General features: G+C 35.1%; 5 protein-coding genes across 9 annotated transcripts; 3 read left to right on the top strand and 2 right to left on the bottom strand.

Annotated features, from left to right (window-relative positions):
- Positions 1–801: 801 nt before the first annotated feature.
- LOC106786472 (casein kinase II subunit beta) lies at positions 802–3,781 on the top strand. 3 transcript variants are annotated; one of them, XM_014747887.1, is made up of 5 exons: positions 802–1,111; positions 1,780–1,855; positions 2,256–2,358; positions 2,449–2,830; positions 2,951–3,781. In XM_014747887.1, exons 1-5 carry the CDS (start codon positions 975–977, stop codon positions 3,060–3,062), a joined length of 810 nt encoding a protein of 269 aa, XP_014603373.1. In that variant the 5' UTR covers positions 802–974; the 3' UTR covers positions 3,063–3,781. The 3 variants fall into 3 exon arrangements, with proteins under 3 accessions (XP_014603373.1, XP_014603372.1, XP_014603374.1); XM_014747886.1 differs by having other exon boundaries at positions 805–1,111; positions 2,446–2,830; XM_014747888.1 differs by having other exon boundaries at positions 805–1,257; positions 2,446–2,830.
- Positions 3,782–4,458: 677 nt separating this feature from the next.
- LOC106786469 (probable serine/threonine-protein kinase mps1) lies at positions 4,459–8,065 on the top strand. 3 transcript variants are annotated; one of them, XM_014747883.1, is made up of 6 exons: positions 4,459–5,976; positions 6,059–6,799; positions 6,891–7,051; positions 7,150–7,361; positions 7,464–7,847; positions 7,978–8,065. In XM_014747883.1, exons 1-6 carry the CDS (start codon positions 4,937–4,939, stop codon positions 8,002–8,004), a joined length of 2,565 nt encoding a protein of 854 aa, XP_014603369.1. In that variant the 5' UTR covers positions 4,459–4,936; the 3' UTR covers positions 8,005–8,065. The 3 variants fall into 3 exon arrangements, with proteins under 3 accessions (XP_014603369.1, XP_014603368.1, XP_014603367.1); XM_014747882.1 differs by lacking the exon at positions 7,978–8,065 and having other exon boundaries at positions 4,459–4,822; positions 4,893–5,976; positions 7,464–7,959; XM_014747881.1 differs by lacking the exon at positions 7,978–8,065 and having other exon boundaries at positions 7,464–7,959.
- A 486-nt stretch (positions 8,066–8,551) lies between these two features.
- On the bottom strand, positions 8,552–10,959 carry LOC106786470 (nucleolar complex protein 4 homolog B). The gene is made up of 6 exons (XM_014747884.1): positions 10,656–10,959; positions 10,363–10,465; positions 9,881–10,294; positions 9,749–9,796; positions 9,293–9,656; positions 8,552–9,202 (listed from the first exon to the last, which is right to left on the bottom strand). The coding sequence occupies exons 1-6, from the start codon at positions 10,791–10,793 to the stop codon at positions 8,698–8,700; spliced, it is 1,572 nt and encodes a 523-aa protein (XP_014603370.1). The 5' UTR covers positions 10,794–10,959; the 3' UTR covers positions 8,552–8,697.
- Positions 10,960–11,103: 144 nt separating this feature from the next.
- On the top strand, positions 11,104–12,914 carry LOC106786471 (dual specificity protein phosphatase 12). The gene is made up of 2 exons (XM_014747885.1): positions 11,104–11,444; positions 11,651–12,914. Exon 2 carries the CDS (start codon positions 11,658–11,660, stop codon positions 12,702–12,704), a length of 1,047 nt encoding a protein of 348 aa, XP_014603371.1. The 5' UTR covers positions 11,104–11,444; positions 11,651–11,657; the 3' UTR covers positions 12,705–12,914.
- A 340-nt stretch (positions 12,915–13,254) lies between these two features.
- Positions 13,255–16,529, bottom strand: LOC106786473 (retinal homeobox protein Rx2-like). Its single transcript, XM_014747889.1, has 3 exons — positions 15,352–16,529; positions 14,764–14,936; positions 13,255–13,914 (listed from the first exon to the last, which is right to left on the bottom strand). Exons 1-3 carry the CDS (start codon positions 15,473–15,475, stop codon positions 13,495–13,497), a joined length of 717 nt encoding a protein of 238 aa, XP_014603375.1. The 5' UTR covers positions 15,476–16,529; the 3' UTR covers positions 13,255–13,494.
- Positions 16,530–19,962: the final 3,433 nt, after the last annotated feature.

Below are 19,962 nucleotides of genomic sequence, written 5' to 3'. Positions count from 1 at the left end.
ATGTAATTTTAATTAAAATTTTTAATAAATTATGCATATAGTTAAATAAATTGTTTTAGATTGATGAAGATAACATTACAAATAAATTTAATTTAACAGGGTTAAGTCAACGAGTGCCATACTATCAACAAGTAGCAGATTTGACTTGAAATCATTCATATTGAAATTTATATTGCATTTACTTTACAACAGTTTGTACCATTTACAGATTATATGTCTATCAAATTGATTCATTAGAATATTGGATGCAGCAACGATCTGTGTCAACCATCGCAACACTGTTACAAGCTTTTAAAGACGAGATAAATGGAAGACGTTAAAAGAGCTTTGATACACTCTAAATATAATTTCTTATTGGATATAAATGAAATATTATATTTTATATCTCTCCTAATATGCCTTTGCAGAATGCTGTGATTCAGACCATTTCGCAATTAAGTTAAATGGGAAGAATAATCGATCAGCTTATTAATTTCGATAAGAAATTTGGAAAGAATTTAATAGTTCATTCAAGTGATCATTATGTTAAAATATAATTACAATATTACCAAGTAGTTCCTTTGTATGACCTTCGTATTAAGATTGAACCATTTATGCGGAAAATATAGCTGTCAAGCTTATCAGATAGAGTAAATGCACTAAAGAATTATTTATTAGTTGTATTTAAATTTTCTTTTCTAATAAATAAAACTTAATAGAAATAAAATAAAAAGACTTGTTTGTGTGTGTACGATTAATTAAACATTGAAAGGATGATAATTTGTATAATAAAAATGATACATTGTACGTATGTAGTTTATTTTCATGCTTTATTAGATATATCTTTGAACGTTTTGTTTTGAATACTCGTTTTAGAAGTAAACTTATTATTGTGTTGATTTTGATATTGGTTTTTAATATAAATACAGATATGACATGTATTATAAAAAGTTGCACCAATTGATACTTGAAATGGTATTAGTCTAGCAGCTCTGATGGATAAGAAGGGAAACGGATACCTCCTAATGACAACGTTAAATATAAGGTTGGTATTAAGGAAGAAATTAGGAAGGACAATAGCGCCATCTACATCGTTCCGACGAGCAAGCGTGGCTAATCAAAGCACCAAAAGGTAAGCCGTAAGGGCTGTTTATTTTTGGGTTTACTTTGGGCCGTTCGGTCCTAGAAAGCTTTTTTCGAGTAATGTGCTTCCTGGTCGTGTCGGATCATACGTTGTACTTGAAAATCAGTTGACGAAGCAGCGATGACCACGCCAATGTAGGTGAAGCCGCGGAGAGGCCGTAATGTCGGGCATCTTGCTTAGTAAAAGCCAAAACTCCATTGCTCCCTCTGCACCCATTCGCGTCTTTCTAACCAATTGCCAAACGGCCACTAAGCACAAATGTGATACACATACGTATATACCTATGTACATACGTCTACATATGATACACGTGCACACTTATTGCATACATATATATGTACGTATACATGGAATTATTCCTTCATACCAATGCACGTGTATTGGTGCATCCGTTCTATTGTATTATACAACCTCTCTCTCTCTTTTGTACGCGCGTGCGCGCACGCAATCCACACAAGGGTAACACTCACACGTATTCATAAAGATACGATTTGCGACTCTCGCGCACACGCGCATATTCACGCATTACACACGCGCTCTCTACACTCGATTAACGCGACGGTGGTGGCGGCGGCAGCTTCTTAGTTCACACACACAACACATACTCTCTCTCTAAATTAATAAAGAATAGTTTTCTTCTATTTTTTCCTCCGCAGAAAAATGAGCAGCTCCGAGGAGGTATCTTGGATATCATGGTTCTGTGGCCTCAGAGGCAATGAGTTTTTCTGTGAGGTAAGTCAAATATCTATATGTCTCTATTCTCTTCACAATTAGTTATTCTTTAGTAATCTGTCAATGAAGCAATAATAAATCTTTAACCGAATCTAAATATATTCTTATTATCATCAGCATCTTAGTAATCATCGCTTGATGCGCTTGGGAGTGATAAAAATGGATATTTATTTATATTTCTAACTTTAGGAATAATGTATCATTGATATGCGTATTGCTATACGCATTGCTATGACCTATCATTTCTCAATTATTATTCCATATATCTTTCTTCATTTCAATAGTGTATTATTCTTATTTAGAATTATATTGTTTAATATTTTGTATTGTCGTTTATGTGTCATACCTGTAATCTATATATGTATATATATGCATACGTATATTTATTATATTGTTTCAGGTCGACGAAGACTATATTCAGGACAAATTTAATTTAACAGGGTTGAACGAACAAGTGCCACATTACCGACAAGCATTAGATATGATATTAGATCTCGAGCCTCGTAGGTGAACCCGTTGTGCTAAGTTCCTTACATTCACTTGAAATACATTATTGTACATTAGTTCTGATAACTGCTTTTTATTTATAGTAGATGACGATTTAGATGACAATCCAAATCAATCAGATTTGATCGAACAAGCTGCAGAAATGCTTTATGGTCTTATTCATGCACGTTACATCCTTACAAATCGAGGAATTGCTCAAATGATCGAAAAGTATCAGTCTGGTGATTTTGGTCATTGTCCACGTGTATATTGCGAGTCTCAACCTATGTTACCTCTGGGTCTGAGTGACGTTCCAGGAGAAGCGATGGTTAAGAGTTATTGTCCCAAGTGTATGGATGTCTATACACCTAAAAGTTCTAGACACCATCATACCGATGGTGCATATTTTGGTACAGGATTTCCACACATGTTGTTCATGGTTCATCCAGAGTACAGACCAAAACGTGCAACAAATCAATTTGTACCTAGGTAATTCCTATCGCTTACTTTCTTATTTTTCTTTTCTTATGAGAATAATAAAATTATTCATCAGGTATGGCATTTATAAAAACTATAATAACTGATTTCCCATTTACATGGCACTTGCAGGTTATATGGCTTTAAAATTCATCCATTGGCATATCAGATGCAGCAACAATCTGCATCAACCTTCAAAGCGCCACCATTACGAACTCTTAATTACAATAATGGGAAACGCTAAAAACACTTTGACATACTTTAGATCATTTTTCATTACTCATAATGCAATTCCTAATTTTGTCCCTGCGATTTAAATAAAATATTATTTTTTATATCTCTCTTCACATACATCTGTGCAACATGTTGCGATAAAGGCTGTTTCTTAATCTTTCGAACTGTACGATACAGAAACCTCCCAAAGCTTTCCGAGTTTACCTATAAAGAAGTATTTATGTATTGAAAAAGAGCTAGAGGGAAAAGAGAGAGAGGGAGGGAGAGAGAGAGAGAGAGAGAGAGAGAGAGAGAGAAAGAGAGAATGAGAGAAAGAAAAAGAGAACAAGTGAAAGAGAGAATGAGACAATAGAGCAATCTATCAATCATAGAATTGATACGAGAAGGGAGGATATTGGCATTTTTATTTCATTTATCAACTGACTATTTATGTTGTGATACAAAAAATCATATTTATATGCGAGAAAAGGGATAAAACATACTTAGGATAATTGCTAGATTATAAGAAGGAAGATAAGAAATATGGATAGAATGTAATTGTTCGTATGAGTCCCATTGTATAACTATGACTGCTGCCAGGTAGTTCCTATGTATGACCTTACGAAGGTCGACCATTACTTGAGGAGCATTGTTGGCATCAATATCACATCGAGTAAATGCATAAAAGAATTTGTTAGTCATACTTTCATTTAATTTTCGAATAAATAAAACAATGAAACATAATGAAAAGACTTCTTTATGCGTGTGATTCATTCAAAATATCTGATAGAGGAATATCAGATAATAATGTGTATCGTTAAGAATATCAAACTAATGATATTTATTGTTATACTTATCTTATTTTATAATTTTCAAATCACTTTACTAATTTGATTCATCATAAAACATGTATATAGAAGAGAGACATTAGGAATATCTTTGAACTTATTTAAAATATTATTTGCTTAATTATATCATTAATTGTGTATTTAATTAAGATATCATTTTTAAATAATTTTCAAAAATCAGATCGAAGAAGAAATAAAATAAATAATGATTTATATACCTAAGAACATAACATTATTTACAATGAATAAAATTATATAAAAAAATATAAGAAATGTATTCAAATTATTGAAATTTTCTTCATGGTCCTGTTCTTATCATGATGAGAATTAAAAGATTTTATATAATAAAAAAACTCTATCTGAAAATGAAAGTGCTCTGTTGATGTGCCACTTAGAATAGAATAGACATTTTTATATATGTGTGGTAAAGTATACAATTCTAATGTTATAATTTGATTTTGACCAATCCTTTAATAAATCTCTTGTTTTGATCATATATTTTTGTAGGTTATTAATCTGAATTGGACACGTTTCGTATACATAGTAGAAGAAGTATTGTGCTCTAATACCAACCAATCAGAATTTGTCCCGAGAATTTAAATAATGATGGCGTAACATATCTTATACTAACCGGTAGAAAATAAGAGAAACAGTTTGTATTTGAAAATATATATATATATATGGATAATACAAGGATTAATAACAATGTTTCATTTAATATAATCATTTCTTACGATTTCAATTAATTCGTGATTTTGATACGCGAACACGTTAATGTACTTTATCCATGCCCCATTTTGATTTTTCCTTTATATCAAGGAAACTAAAAGAAAATTGACGTTTCTACGATGCTACATGAGGAATATTGTCAAGTGCACGTATAATGGTGTTTTTAAACGAACAACGGCACATTATACTTTTATTACTAGAGTGAAATCAGTCGGTAGTTGACAAGTTTATCATTTATCCTATTTATATTTTTATCCTATTATTCCAAATTTGCATATTTTTAGATTGCAAAAATTACTTAATATTATTATTTAAATAATTGTCAAGAATGGAAGATCACTCTGCTCGGTCAAGTTGTGGTGCTGGTGGATTGCACACGCGTCCAAAGTTTCAGCCGGTTCGCGTCAAAGCTTTATTGAATTTTAGCGAAAGCGATGACGAAGAAAGTGAAAACAAAACAATAAATTTAGAAAACGAAACAGACCACGATTCTACCCAAGTTGTATGTCACAACAATTTCTACTCCGAACCTATATGCCTTTCTGAAAGTATCCGTGATCAATCAATAGATGTACACATGGGTAACAGTACACGGTCCAACTCTTCTTTCAAAGGACTTTTACAAGCTAATAATGACTATGAACCAAATAGTAGTATTGGCTCATCACTGGAAGTCGGTACTATTCTATGCGATAATGTTAATAGGACCGATAACCAGGGAAAAGAAATTAATAAGGAAAATAATCACGAAGCAATATCTTTGGGAAGTACTCGTGTAGAGAATACCAAAAGCAACGATTCATCGAATATGACAAGCCATGGAAATTTGATATTTCATGATACGATAAAAGATGAAAGAGATGCTAATTTCAGACTAAAATTGTATCCGAAAAATGTATCAGGCATTAAAGTAGATGAAAATGTTCTAGCAAATATCTATGTTGAACGTATGGAAGAGAAAGTAGGAAATGCGATTGCCAAAGAAGATATTTATAGAGAAACGTTTAATAATAAGAGTGAAAATAAAGTAGGTAAAAATACTGATTGTGGTATGGTCTCTATATTGATCAATGACAAAAATACATTGGGAGATATCAACCCTACACTTACAAATTCATCTAAATCTAAATCTCCTATGGACGAGGAGAAATACTTGAAATTTAATTCGGAAAATGTTTCTTCTTCCGAGACTCCGACGACGTTTGATACTAGATCATCCGTTCATTCCGACACGATCCGTTCCACATTGTTGCAGAATAATGCAAGACAAGTGCCATTGCAAAGTAGAGGTTTATCCATTGTATCTACGCCAACTCCTACCAATTCGATGTTAATGCAAGTAATAAGAAAGAAGGATGATACGCCTAGGTTATTAAAATAAATTTAACCTGAATGAATAAATATGACTTTACGCGCTAATTTTTACTATTTTCTTTACCCTTTCTTCCAGGTATCCTTATCAACGAGAAAAACGTATAAGACAACCCCTGGGAATTACTATGTGCTTAGATCAATTCAATCCCGTTGATAACTTGTCTATCTACTCGACGGAATCTAAAGTTCGAACATTAAACAGCAAACAACTGTCGAGAGTAGAAGAAACTGAAATTGATAGCAATATAGCTGATACCCCACACGGAGAGATCAATTCGGATGGAAATTGTATAATCAAAGAAAATACAAAGGAACTAGAGAATAAGTTTGTACAGACGCTCGTTAGTAGTTCTGCCGAACAGTCGGAAATTGGACAAAATGATGGAAGGAAAAAAAGTAGTCTAAAAGAAATGATATTTGTTTCTAATAAACATGCTACATCCATCTCTAAAGAAGAATTTATGAATTCGAAAGAACAAAATATCGTTTCTAACGAAAAAGAAGTAGAAGAGAATATAAAACAAGTCGTAGATAAAATATCTAATGTGCAATTTTCGATACCATCCAATTCCTCCTACTCCATGGAAAGATATAAGAAGATAGTGGTGAAAAATAAAGAATATTTAATTCTGGGTGCTTTAGGACGCGGCATGAGCGGAGAAGTTTTACGAGTACAAGACTTGATGTCGTCCGAATTACGAGCTATCAAATGCGTCAATTTGAACCGCATGGATAAAGATTCGGCCCAAGGATGTTTAGAAGAAATTTCTATGCTACATAAACTGCAGGCCTCCTGTATAGTCAAGATGTTTGATTAGTAAGATTGAATTTAATAAATATGATTACTCATAAAAGATATAGAAATATTGTATATATATATAATGTTAAAATAAAATATATTTTTCTAGTGAGATTAAGTACCCTCTAGTCTATGTAGTAATGGAGATGGGCGATACCGATCTTAGTCGTTTATTAAAACTTACATCACAGGAAAAACAACTTCCATTAACAATGATTCTTTACTATTGGACAGAAATGTTGACGGCTGTTAAACATATACATGACCACGGTAGATAACATTTCATTTTTTTTATCAAATCTAATATTAAATAATATATATAAATTGTATTTGAGAATAAGGAAATAATGACAAAGTTTTCTTTCCAGGAGTCATACATTCAGATTTAAAACCAGCTAATTTTTTATTAGTATGCGGTCGTCTGAAATTAATAGACTTTGGTATTGCTTCTAGTATGAATGCAGATATGACATCTGTTGTAAAAAGTTGTCCAATCGGTACTTTAAATTATATTAGTCCGGAAGCTTTAATGGATACAGGAGGAAATGGAGATTCTCCTAATCACAATGTTAAATATAAAGTTGGTATTATGTATTTGTACTAAGGAAATAATAGTTTATAATAGAAATGTTTTATGTAACGTGAATCTTTTAATAATGCATTATTCCATTTTACCATATAGATTAGTTACAAATCAGATGTGTGGTCCTTAGGATGTATTTTATATGGTCTTGTATATGGACAAACTCCATTTCATCACATACGTTCTCAGTGGGCTAAAGTCAATGCAATAACGAATCCGAATCCGAAGATTGCTTTTCCAACGTCTGTTCTTTTGTTTAATAAGAAATTTGAGCCACCTCCTATTTTGATCGATGTGATGCGTAAATGTCTTCAACACAATCCTAAAGCTAGACCAACGGTAGCAGAACTCTTACAGATACAGTATATACCTATCAAACAGGATGCCAAATCTCTATTATCTATTCCTCCAGAGATATCACCAAGTATTTTAGTAAAGATAAAGCATGCATTAACTGAAGAAGAATGGAGAAGACTGACACAGGTCATAATACTTAAATTATTATTACTCTGTTTTACATACATATAGATATTTTCATCTAATACATTATTCTACTATTTGTTGACTACTCTATCGTACCGTACTATCATATTAAAATTAATATTATTTTTAGGTATGGGAAAAGAAGGATGTTGAATAAGAAAAAAGTATTTCTGTTGCATGCTGATTGTCATAATTCATTGTACATAGAATATATATGTATATATTACATACATTGTATATATATTATTTTATATATATATATATATATATATATAAATAATAAATAATAATAAATATAAATATATATATATATAAAATATAAATTTAGAGAGAGAGAGAGAGAGAGAGAGAGAGAGAGAGAGAGAGAGAGAGAGAGAGAGAAAAAGAAATAGAATACTATTTTAAAATAAATATCTTTTTATTATTTCATATATTCGTGTGTACAAATGACTTAGTATGATGACGAAAATGATTATTCTAATTCCCGATAGTTCGTAGATAATTAATAATAATTCTTACACTATTATTTATAGCTTAAGATTATGATTGCATATGACACGTTATAAATCAACTGGTTGAAGAATATGATTTTAACAGAGATTATATTTAACAGATATAAAGTTAATTATTACCGATGCATATACACGTCAATTTTTTTTATTCACAGATAGGAAGGTAAAAAACGAGAACGAATGTCTTATTTGATCATAATCCTTTTCTAATACTCATCCTTTATAACATCACACTGTTTCACACTAATACGATGATCTCGCACGAGAATCTTGATCATCTCGTACGTATGCATTGCATTATTTAAGAAATGCTTCACTATTAGTCTTAATAATGCAAATCAATGTATAGATGTAAGTTGCCAGTACTGTAATAGACGCTCACCTTTTGGTAATGCCATAGAATCTGGACGTTCAAACGTTAACATAATATCTTTCACTTTATTTCTTATTTCTCGATCAAATATGTGTCCTCCAGTACGTTGAAGTGCAGATGCCATATCGTATTCGACAGAGGAAGGCGATTCGCGAATAAAATGTGCGGCTGTAGCAATACTTGGTAATATATGCCATTGAAGAGCTTTGATTTCCCAAAGGCTACTTAGAAGCGCATTACTTTGCAAGGGATCTCGTTCTTCCATAAGAAATGGATCACCGGTTCCTGTACCTTCCTCGGATATTAATTCCCCACCTTGAGGATGGTCTATAAGTCTTTTTAAACCTGGATGTCTTAGAAGAAGATTGCCAATAAATAATAAAATAATAAGAATATCTTCGGGTGGTGCTACTAATGTTAAACGTGCGAGTCGCTTAGCAAATGCTGCAACTAATGCTTCCGGTAGGTGACTGAAAAATAATCAAGTACAACGATAAGATGTAAGATATGACATTAGTTTTTCATCAAATATCATTTTTTCATACTTGAATTTTACTTACGTCGAACTGAGGAAAAGATCAGACAAGTAAAATAATCGTGCTTTATATTTAGTGTGAAAAATTTCTGGCTCAAACATGGAATAAAGTTTAGTAAAAATGTTTGGATATTCTAAATTGTGTTTTGTAACCAGTAAGAATACACCTTGTAAAGCAAGTAATCCGATAGGACCATCCGCATCTAAGGAATCCATAAGGAAATCCGTTAATACTAATGGCTTTTCAAGATGTGGCATAATTCTTTCCAAAAGCACTATTAACAATTGTTTGTGTAGTTGAGGCGTTAATTCCCAATGCATAACGCACGCCCATACTTTGTTAAGCGAACGTCTTACACTGGCTTGATCCCAAGTAAAGTTATTAGTGGCTGGTAAAGATAATTAGATCATTAATAAATATAATAGATCTATCTTTCTTTTTTTTTTTAGTACAATATTAGTATTTACTATATAAAGTTACCTCCGTTTAATCCACACAATAATTGTTTACTTTCGCAGATTTCATTTTCTGAAAAAGGAGAAAACCAGTTTCAGGACGAAATAATATATACATATATGTATCATATATTATAGCTATTAAAAATGCACTTACCTTCCATACCTTTAGGCAGTGGCAATTTATCTATAAGTTCTAGTAAATTCTTTATGTATGTCTCTCGTGGCTGTCTCTTCGGAGTGAGAGATGGAAGGCATTTCCATGTATAATAAAGCGCATCCAAATATGTAGCTATCTCTTGAAATCTGTTTATAAGATTAATATTGTCTTTCTCCGGGGAAAGTAAAGACATAAGAATAGGTTTGAGACGATGTAACGGTAAGTAATATCCTAAATGGCCAGTTGGTTCCAACGGAGTTTTACCTTCTTGGGCTAATAGTTTCAATGCCGTAGTAAGAGCTTGCAGTTGAATGGCTGGACGAGATTTTTCCAGAGATAGCAGAATTTTTTCCCACACTTCTTCGTAACAATTGCGCAACCAATTGATATAACGAGATTCTGGACTAGGTTCTTTAAAAGAATATTTTTCGTTAGAACAACTAAAGTTAGTTTGTTATAGTTTATTAGTTTTTTTTTACCTGAGATGGTAAGAATAATTGTATGTTCTATAAACATGTCACCCCGTTTAAGCACTTCCACGAATATTGTTTCTATGGTTAGTAAACAGGCAGAGGAAGATTCCTAATGGAAAGAAAATACAGATAAGTCCTTAATAAGGTTCTAAATGAACCTTAAGAAAAATGAATTACGATGCAATCGAATGGAATCGATTAAACTGATGGACGACGGATTGATAGCAAATATACATATATGTATGGATATATGGATTTATTAATATATTGATATATAATAAAAGAGAGAATTAGCTTACATCCCACTGGCTAATTATGTCGACAAGATTGTTGGCATATTTTCGCGAAGAAAGAAATTCTTGAGCTTTCTGTCTAAACGTTCTAGTCGACATCTTCTGCATAGAAGAAGCACCGGGAAGATCCAAGAGATCCGCCATCCTTCTTTACAACAGACTCGTGCTTAAATGGCAAAGGTCAAAGCGTCGAAGCCTTTCTAGTCAGAACTAGCCACTTTTTCGTCCTTTATTGTCACGTGTTCAGTAACATATACACGAAATATTTCAAAATTAAGACTTGCTTAATAAAATGGCGTGCTCGCTTTTACCGACCGAGACAATGAAATTGTTATAGGCTTAGATAAGTTGAGTCTATTACAGGGGATGCAGAAAAGTTCGTTGCTTCAGAAAGTGAACGTTGCGTTTCACCTGGCTCTGCCATCGAAAATCATTAAAAAATAAAAATTGGATAAGAAGAAATTGGAAAACCTATTTTAAAATAGACTTTCTTAACCTTTGTCAACTATAAGAAGAACATTTCGAGATGACGAGTGTGTTTATTATGGAGATCCTTTCATTAATCTTTCCAAAATGTCATATTTCACGATCAAAAAAAAACAATGAACGAACAATAAATATCAGTAGAAATATTAGCATATTTGTGAAATGAGCCAAGTTGCCAAATAGGTTATCAACGGTATATGTATTGTGTTTGCGTGGATACCTATGTCTGTGCTGTGTTTCTATTTTCAAAGAATATTCTGTCATATATCAACTATATAATAACTATCGAATAGTTGGAAATTTGTAGGGGTGAGTCCACTTTTAAATCCATATTTTACTTTATTCTTTCCATAAGATTTTAGAGATGGAAATGTAAAATTTCTTATGGCAAGAAGTTAGTTCAAATTTTAGATTCCTTCTGCTTGAGCATGTCCGCGTTTCGAAGGTTAAATAGTTATTAATGTTTTTTTAAATAGTTATTAATAATTAGTCTTTTTAATCGAATAATTCTACAGGGCAAGGATGGCACAAGACGAGGATAACAAGTTAATCAGAGAAGATTTTGATGCCGGTCCATCTAGTTTTGACGAAATCGAACCAAATTTATTTCTAGGGAATCTAACAGCTGCTACCGATGTGGAATGGTTGAAAGAAATAAATATGACTCACATACTTACGGTTGATTCGTGTCCTCTACCAAGAAAGATTCAAGAACGTTTGCCCAATCTCATCATTAAATATATTCAAATAACAGATATGCCGAGAGAAGATTTATTAACTCATTTGGAAGATTCTTATGAATTTATCAATCAAGCTTTAGAATCAAAAGGTAGAATCCTGGTACATTGTTACTTTGGTGTATCAAGATCTGTTAGCGTTGTCATTGCATATATTATGAAGAAACATAGGAAATCTTTTTTAGACGCGTTAGAAATGGTCAAAGAAAAAAGACATTTCGTCGGGCCAAATCCTGGTTTTATAGCTCAACTGAAATTATACGAAGAGATGGATTTTGGCATAGACAATACTAACGTTCAATTTAAGATGTACAGATTGCAAATAGCTGCGGATAAAGTGAGGAAAGTTAAAATTTTACCTCAAAATTGTATTGATTTAATTAAGCCAGATCCTGCATTAACGACTGTACGTCCAGAACCAACTGTTTATCGTTGTAAAAAGTGTCGAAGAATCGTTGCCAGCGCGAGTAATATTTTACCACATACAACGCACCAAAGACAAATTTGGCGACACGTTAGTTCCAAACGTATGCTCAAACAGATTAAAGATGGGAAGGAAGGAGCAGAACATGTCAATGTAAAGAAAGAAAATCAAGTGACAGAACTTTGCACTAAAATATATTTTGTGGAGCCTTTGGCATGGATGCCAGATATAATGCACAACGTGGAAGGAAAGTTGAATTGTCCAAAGTGTAATACAAAGTTAGGCTCTTTTAGTTGGATAGCTGGTAGTCAATGCCCATGTGGTAGTAAAATAGCTCCGGCATTTTACTTAGTTCCTTCTAAAGTCGATTGGAGTAACGCAGTTCAGAATGTCCAGGTAACGGTTTAGTATGCCAAGACAATCTATGCAATCAAGACGCGTACGTATATATATATATATATATATATATATATATATATGTACGTACGATTGTTTGGACGGATAATTACAATGATAACGATTGTCATATTTGTCATTCTATTAACGATTAAACTGCTAAACATTTGTATTATATTTATATCATAAAGCATATTCGATTTAAAAATGATAAAACGTTTGCAACAAAAAAAAACAGTTGTTTATCGTGCGTAATGGAGCAATTATATATGTTCATTGTAATTAATAATATTTCTTACAGTATTATTGAGGATGTTTTATATCTAATTTAATTGACTTCCAACGCTAGGACCATATGCATTATTTCACGTATTTTATAAAGTATATATATATATGCATATATGCAATACAGTGAATCTCGTTAAGGAATCGTTATGTATACCCTGTATACCGTATCCTTGGCACTCGTCATAGTTATATATAAACGTATACGTATGTATCTATTTATTCATCTATGTAAATATCTATTATATATACCCTGTTTATAAAACTCGTAATAACTGAGTAAAAGTCTTGATTATTATATTAACTTGAATTTTTGTAATAGATAAGTTTTAACTCAACCTTGTTGATTACAGTTGAGAGCAAGAGCATTTTTGGTTTCAACAAACGAATCCTGTGCAAATGCTCGAATCTCTTGGAAGCAAGCACAGGAAGCATATAAAGCACCAAAGAGAAGTATTATCGAAGGCGTCTAGGTTTAATCGCAGCATTTCTTCGTTTTATCATTATTAAGAAAGAGTCACATGCTTGCGTGCATGGCGGAATATGTAGCACTGTAAGGATGTGATCTCAATCTCAATGCGCTTAGACCAGTTATAGTCGTTCCTTCGACGGCACTGTGAATTTCTGCTGATTGATGATATGATGGTAAAGCAGCTACGTTTCCAAGATTAGCGTTGACAAATCCGTGACAATTACTGCTTTGAACGGCGGTATAATGTTGAGGCGATCTCCAATATTCGCTATAGGAATATTGCGGAAATTGCTGTGCTTGGAACGTATTATTTTCCGCATTGTTTTCGTGCGCGTGGTTGCTTACTCTTATCGGTCGAAGTGGTAAGGTGGTAGTTTCTAGTTCTCTGCTCGTACACGTGTTGCGATTAAGAGCCGAGCTTCTTTCATTTCGCCGGAATTTGGCACGTCTATTTTGAAACCATACCTGCAAAAGGCAAACTTCTATATAGTTTTAATGAAATAAGAAGAACGATGAATGCGAGCGTGCGCGTGTGTGTGTGTGAGAGAGAGAGAGAGAGAGAGAGAGAGAGAGAGAGAGAGAGAGAGAGAGAGAAAATAGTCGTGCTGATGGCGAAGGAAGAAAAGAAAAAGTGACGGTGATAGCGAAAAGAGGCTCGTCGTGTTTCTTTGCGGCATGCCGCACAAATGTCTCCCCCAAACAACGCATACGTTGGCTTAGCGACGCGTTCTTAGGAAAGACGGGACAGCGTGACGGCTCCTGGCAGGCGTACGCATATTCGTAGAGACAGGGAGAGAGACAGAGCACAGACGGAAAGACGGACAGACGATCAGAGTCTAAGGAATGAAAGCGCGAACGAAGGGTGGTGAGAAGGAGTTTGCAAAGCACACACGTGCTGGATCGCGTCTCTACGACTGTACGCTAGGCTAAAGTACGCAGATGCTGTTGGATAGACGCGTACGATCTTAGGTCGCAGCAGGCTAATCATAGCTTCTTTCCTTGACAACCTGTCTCCTTCGATTTTCTGCCTAGCTGTTCGTAGCCTCCCTTCTCCCTCTTCTTTTCCCTACTCTTCCTGCTACCATCTCTTTCTCTTTCGCTCATTTTCGCTCACATGTTTCTATCCTTCGAATATAATCTCAAGAACACGTGTGTCAAGAGAGACAGTTGGTTACTTTCTTAGTTGGCAACTGTCCTCTTATTTCTACATTGGAAGATTCTGCTGCCTTATTTGAAAGACCTTATTTTTCTATGAGTAAACGCGTTACAAGACGAATAATAGACAAATAATATTTAGAATCGAGATTTAATTACCTGAACTCTTGCCTCCGATAAGGATACTCTAGTAGCAAGTTCCTCGCGAACAAAAGCATCGGGATAATGTGTCCTTTCGAAAACTCTTTCCAAAGCGGCCAGCTGTTGCGCCGAAAAGGTTGTTCTACTTCTCCTTGGTCTCCTGCTTGCCGATGTTCCTTCTGTGTGACATTCTGTGTGTATGTGTGTGTGTGTGTGTGTGTGCATGTGTCATAGATCAATTTTTTCTTCGAGATTTTATTCAATATAGGAAATACTGGAAGATGCCGCATACGATAAAGTAGTCGCTCGGAGGAAAAGAGAGAGAGAGAGAGAGAGAGAGAGAGAAAGAAAGAAAGAAAGAAAGAAAGAAAAAAAAGGAAAGGAGCAGGCACAGACGCGGCAGCTATTCTTGAATGAATCTACTGTGCTTGAGTATTCATCAAAGCGGTATAACGCGAGCAGCATGGGCGGAAACACACAATTTCGATGGAATCGAACACCTATCGTCGGTATCAAGTAGTTACTAAGTTTCTTCTTAAAAGAATCAATTTAGACCAATCTAGCATTATTTTAGGATATTTTATTATTTGTTATGTTTATACTTACCTAACGAATGCATCGTCGACGTTGATAATAGTCGTGAAACAGTGAAATCTTGTGACGCATGAGGATTCGTTGATTGCGACGTTATTATGTTATTACCATCCTGATCCATATTCGCGCCGATCATTTTGCTCTCAGTTCGTTTGAATGATTCTTAAATATTTTCTATTTTATTCTTCTTTTTGTGATGTCACCTCAACGTTAAGTCACTTAGTTTCATCGATTGAACAAAGTTACCGTCAAAGCATGACGATATTTTGTCCGTCATATATTTTAGAAAATAGATACTTTTTTGACTGTGATACCGATGGAAGGAAGAAAACTTTGCTACTATCGATTTGTAAGGTATCATTTAATTTTATACGAGTTATCTATTACACAAGTTGGGGTCGTGATAATCAACGAAACGCTGATCGTATAAATCTTTTTGCGCTGTTTAATCTACCGAATCCACAAGGTGTTATTCGATCTAATTGCTGTTACATGCGTCAAACTTGTGTCAAATTTTCATCTTTAAGGAAGAAAGAAAGAAAGAAAGAATTAATTTCGCGCGTTTTTCAACGAAAAGCAAGAACTTGAAAAAATGCAAAAGGGAGAAGATATTACTTGGGGTACTGGGATATCAGCCGACTAAACCGACTTGAGACGTACTGAAAGATTCTCCTCTTGTCTCTTCGCATCTTTTTCTCTGTTTCTCTCTCTCTCTCTCTCTCTCTCTCTCTCTCTCCCTCGGTCGTCATCAGAAGCGACGCAGTGAAACATACGAGGAGAGGAGAAATAGAGCGTTTTAAGAGTAGGTGGAGATTTTCTTCGCAGGCTCCACCTTCATTAGGCGCTCATTGGTTTTCAAACATTACTACTTACGTTTCGTTTTATAGGCAGGACTCAGATCTTAGAAGCAAAAAGGCTTATCTGTGCGCGTCTAACGACAGATCTGAGAACCTATTTATTTCCGCGAAGGCGTATGTCTTTTTGGCTTAATGTCGTTTCTTTTTTTTATTACTATATCAATGGTAAATCGTTGACAAAATCGGAAAACGAAGAACCGAAGAAAAGAACCCATCGGCTAAGCAAATTCATTTTTTTTCAATAAATGTCGTAATATAAAAAACTTATAACAGCGGTCGCTATGACGTTATGGCGAAAATATATTTACAAGATGCTTATAGGAAGCTTATAGGATGGTTGTTATCTATTTATCTTCGGACGGATATTATAATGAATTTTTGTGGAAGACGAAGAATTTGGAAAGCAAAGGGGGAGAAGTTGAACTCGGTGTGTTTTAGGTTCGAGGAGACAGAGGGGCGCGTCGCGACGCGCTGACACGTACACGTCGCGCTGACACGTACAAGTCGCGCTGAGCCCTCGGAGAATTATTAGGCGTGCCTGACGATATCCCCGTTTTTCTCTCTATCCCTCTCATACTAAACTTTCTCATTCTCCAAATTTGACTGTCTTTTGTCATCGGAAAGACGCAAATTGTAGACTAGATCGATCGCCGAGATCTTACATGCCCCATGATGTTAGCGCATGTTTTAGGGTCGTTCGAGCAATTATAACGACCATGCGTCATTCCTGCCAATTAACGCTCGAAATGTTGTCTTCCTTTTTGGGGTTCGGTTGACAGAGTGCTGATAATTTTACGCATGCGAAACCCCTCGTAAACGCGCGCGCGCTCTCCTTTTCGATATTCCTTTCTCTTGTACTCGTCGAATGTGTCGTTAGATACTCTTGCTCTAATTCATTTATTTTACATCAAGTTGGCGATGGGTGTAGGTTTAACAGAGCGTGAAGCAAGTTACCCGTTACTCCTACTACAATAATGCTTCATTCCTTGCAACAAAATGCTATACCATACGTGGATGACGCCTAGGGTTGACCACTCCTTGAGTTAGGGTAATATGGTTAGTCGTCCAGTATTTAATTGGTCAATTCAACGTCAATTTTGTTCGTTGCATCTACTTAGGTGTTACCAATTATGTAGCTGTCGGTCACTTTGTCGCTCACTTTGTCGCTCTTTCGCGTTACGCTCGATTCGAATCGTATAAATAGATAGATACTAGGGCTGCCGCCGACTGGCCAAGTCGTTTCTCAAGCTTTCCAAAAAATCACGTAGCAGATATTCGCAGGGGTTCATGTCGTGGGTACAAATGCTATTTCTTCGAACAACGCCTTAATATAATATCGTACGTATATCTCGGGAAGGATCCTTTTCATTTTTATCTGTGATGCATCGTGCGATTGTAATGGTTAACGTTCAAACTGAACAAAAACCGGTTAGAAGGAAGCATCTTTGATATTTGAAAATAGTCTTGGGCTATGCGAGAGAAAGAGAAAGATAACGATGATGGTTAGAGATTTTACATCTACGTTTAGAACGGTGGCCGTGCTTGAACAACTTTCAATAATTTGTTTGCGAAAGATAAACCTGTCAAAGAAAAATTGTCGATCTTTTCTATCATTTCTCATATAGAAGTAATTACAAGTATCTTCGAGTGTGATCGTTCACCTGGAGAGATTTTGAATGGTTGGCTTAGTCAGGTCGCGATTCTAGAGTGGGGATATAAAAAAAGAAAGAAAGAAAGAGGGCCAGAGAGAAAGGTAGTTTGAAAACCTTGTCTAGGGACCCTTACATAAGGCCCGTAGCTTTACCCCACCACACCAGTAAGGAACCAACCGTCGTAGCAACCACATTTGTGTTGCGATCGTGTCGTCGTCGTCGTCGTCGTCGTCGTTATCGACGTCGTCGTTCGACTTTGTTTTTTAGCGTATTATGTGCACACGAGTTCGATGTGTGATATACGACATAACAGTGATAATTGATACAATTCGTGGATTTATGCTAGTCAAGGATTCAGTCAAATAAAGTTAGTACTACCTTTTATCTATTATCTTTCATTTACTAATTCGTTCAAGACATATTTTTTTCTATGTGATTATTTTATTCATCCTTTTTACTATAAAACCTTATTATAAGACCATTACCTTTGATTTATTTTTCCTCATTATTCTTTCCAGTTAACGATTTTTCTTTCTTGGTGTTATAAACGAAATCTTATCACGATATATATGCGAATGTGTAGCAATGTAATATTGATTCGTTAGTATAAAGAACGTCTTTCGTGGCAACGATTGTAAGAAAAGCAAGGATTATCGGTGATGCGTTTTACGTACGACATGTATTATAGAAACGCTGGGAATGGGAATTAAAGAGAAAGAGGGAGAGAGAAAGACAGACGGGGGCAGGTGTGCTCCAAATAACGTGCGCCTAAGGTCTGTCTTTTTGCGACGCGTTTCCCTCCTATTTTTTCTTTTCTTTCTTTCCCCATCCACTTCCCCTGGTCTATTTTTCTTTCTTCTTAAGTCGTGAAAAAGCGAGTAACCTCCGAATGAATGTGTCTTTGATTGTCGTCAGTTAAACTCTTGGGTCCTTCTCTCTTTCTATCATTTGCGGGACCACGGCGATACAAGCAAAGGTGCACAGGGTCGCTCGCGGTATGTATATAAGCCGTATCGCGAGTATACGTTGCGTTCGCAAGTTGCTGGCGAGTGAAAAGGGTAATCGGGAAACAGGATATCGGGTAAACAAGTCCTCGTCACCACCTGCTTTTTCTCTAATCATTTTGTTCTTTTCCTAATTTGTAATACTTCAACATCCATTCCAAGTATTTTGGAATAGGGAGGATCAATTAGTTTATCATATTGATTAGGCATGACAAGACATGTATCAATGACGCGATTGGAATTTCTATTTCCTCAAATGGCAATGTTCGTATCGGGTAGAACCGTTTTCGAGAGTAATGTTTAAATCACTAGGAAGGTAAGTCTTCAACCGTCGTTCCATTTTACTCGCTTATTCGTGGTACGATGGCACGAGGTCAATCCTGTTTCGTTCCTTGGATAAACGGAGCAGAAAAAAAAGGAGGGTATGTAGATGAAAAGAATTGGTTAAGACCCGATATTGTTATTCCTCGAGCAAAGCTCTTCAAACTAGTTACGAATATTTTACATCTTATATATATAACTGACAGTTATAAAACTGATACATCTATGGATAAATTATTATCGTGGAAGAATAGTACAAACTATGTATTAGTATGATATTATAATTTAACTGTGTGCCCTGCGCTTAATCTATGGGGATATAGCGCAAGGTATAAGATTGGCAACGACTCGGGCACTTGACGTGGTTATTCCATATAAAGTAATACGTATGAACAATAATAATGAATCTCGATGAAAAATTGAGCGTGGTTATATCGACGTTTATTGAAATTGCACCTCATAGGAGGGAGGCTTACAAAAGCCAGATGGTCCTCCCTATGTCTGTCCTCGTGAGTCTCACCTTAGGGGCAGGTGCTTACCATCGTTTTACGCGTCGTCGTCGTCGTCCTCGTCGTCGTCCTCGTCGTCGTTCGTGTTCGCTAAAGCACTACTCACTTTCCCGTATTTATGTGTTTCAATGTGGTACAGAGAGGGAGAAAGAAAGAGAACGAAATAGCGCGTGTTAAAGGACAGAAGCGCGTGCGCAGCATGGCAACAGCCTGTATGCAAATGAATGCATTTTTATACTTACCTAACAATGCGTCGCGTTTAGCCCCCTGAAGAACCGTT

Source organism: Polistes canadensis, unplaced genomic scaffold (assembly GCF_001313835.1).
Source record: "Polistes canadensis isolate GaletaPanama2010 unplaced genomic scaffold, ASM131383v1 scaffold_75, whole genome shotgun sequence".
NCBI classification, from domain to species: domain Eukaryota; kingdom Metazoa; phylum Arthropoda; class Insecta; order Hymenoptera; family Vespidae; genus Polistes; species Polistes canadensis.
This window is presented reverse-complemented; position numbering and strand designations above follow the sequence as displayed.

Excerpts from the sequence above, each read along its gene's own strand:
- LOC106786470 (XM_014747884.1), bottom strand. The coding sequence starts at position 10,793 with ATGGCGGATCTCTTGGATCTTCCCGGTGCTTCTTCTATGCAGAAGATG. Across the intron at positions 9,797-9,880 it reads ACTGCCTAAAGGTATGGAAG|AAAATGAAATCTGCGAAAGT; the intron begins GTAAGTGCATTT and ends CTCCTTTTTCAG. Across the intron at positions 9,203-9,292 it reads GATCTTTTCCTCAGTTCGAC|TCACCTACCGGAAGCATTAG; the intron begins GTAAGTAAAATT and ends ATTATTTTTCAG.
- LOC106786473 (XM_014747889.1), bottom strand. The coding sequence starts at position 15,475 with ATGATCGGCGCGAATATGGATCAGGATGGTAATAACATAATAACGTCG. Across the intron at positions 14,937-15,351 it reads GTCGACGATGCATTCGTTAG|AATGTCACACAGAAGGAACA; the intron begins GTAAGTATAAAC and ends ACATACACACAG. Across the intron at positions 13,915-14,763 it reads TATCGGAGGCAAGAGTTCAG|GTATGGTTTCAAAATAGACG; the intron begins GTAATTAAATCT and ends TGCCTTTTGCAG.
- LOC106786471 (XM_014747885.1), top strand. The coding sequence starts at position 11,658 with ATGGCACAAGACGAGGATAACAAGTTAATCAGAGAAGATTTTGATGCC.
- LOC106786472 (XM_014747886.1), top strand. The coding sequence starts at position 975 with ATGGATAAGAAGGGAAACGGATACCTCCTAATGACAACGTTAAATATA. Across the intron at positions 1,856-2,255 it reads GCAATGAGTTTTTCTGTGAG|GTCGACGAAGACTATATTCA; the intron begins GTAAGTCAAATA and ends ATATTGTTTCAG. Across the intron at positions 2,831-2,950 it reads ACAAATCAATTTGTACCTAG|GTTATATGGCTTTAAAATTC; the intron begins GTAATTCCTATC and ends TGGCACTTGCAG.
- LOC106786469 (XM_014747882.1), top strand. The coding sequence starts at position 4,937 with ATGGAAGATCACTCTGCTCGGTCAAGTTGTGGTGCTGGTGGATTGCAC. Across the intron at positions 5,977-6,058 it reads AAGAAGGATGATACGCCTAG|GTATCCTTATCAACGAGAAA; the intron begins GTTATTAAAATA and ends CCTTTCTTCCAG. Across the intron at positions 6,800-6,890 it reads ATAGTCAAGATGTTTGATTA|TGAGATTAAGTACCCTCTAG; the intron begins GTAAGATTGAAT and ends ATATTTTTCTAG.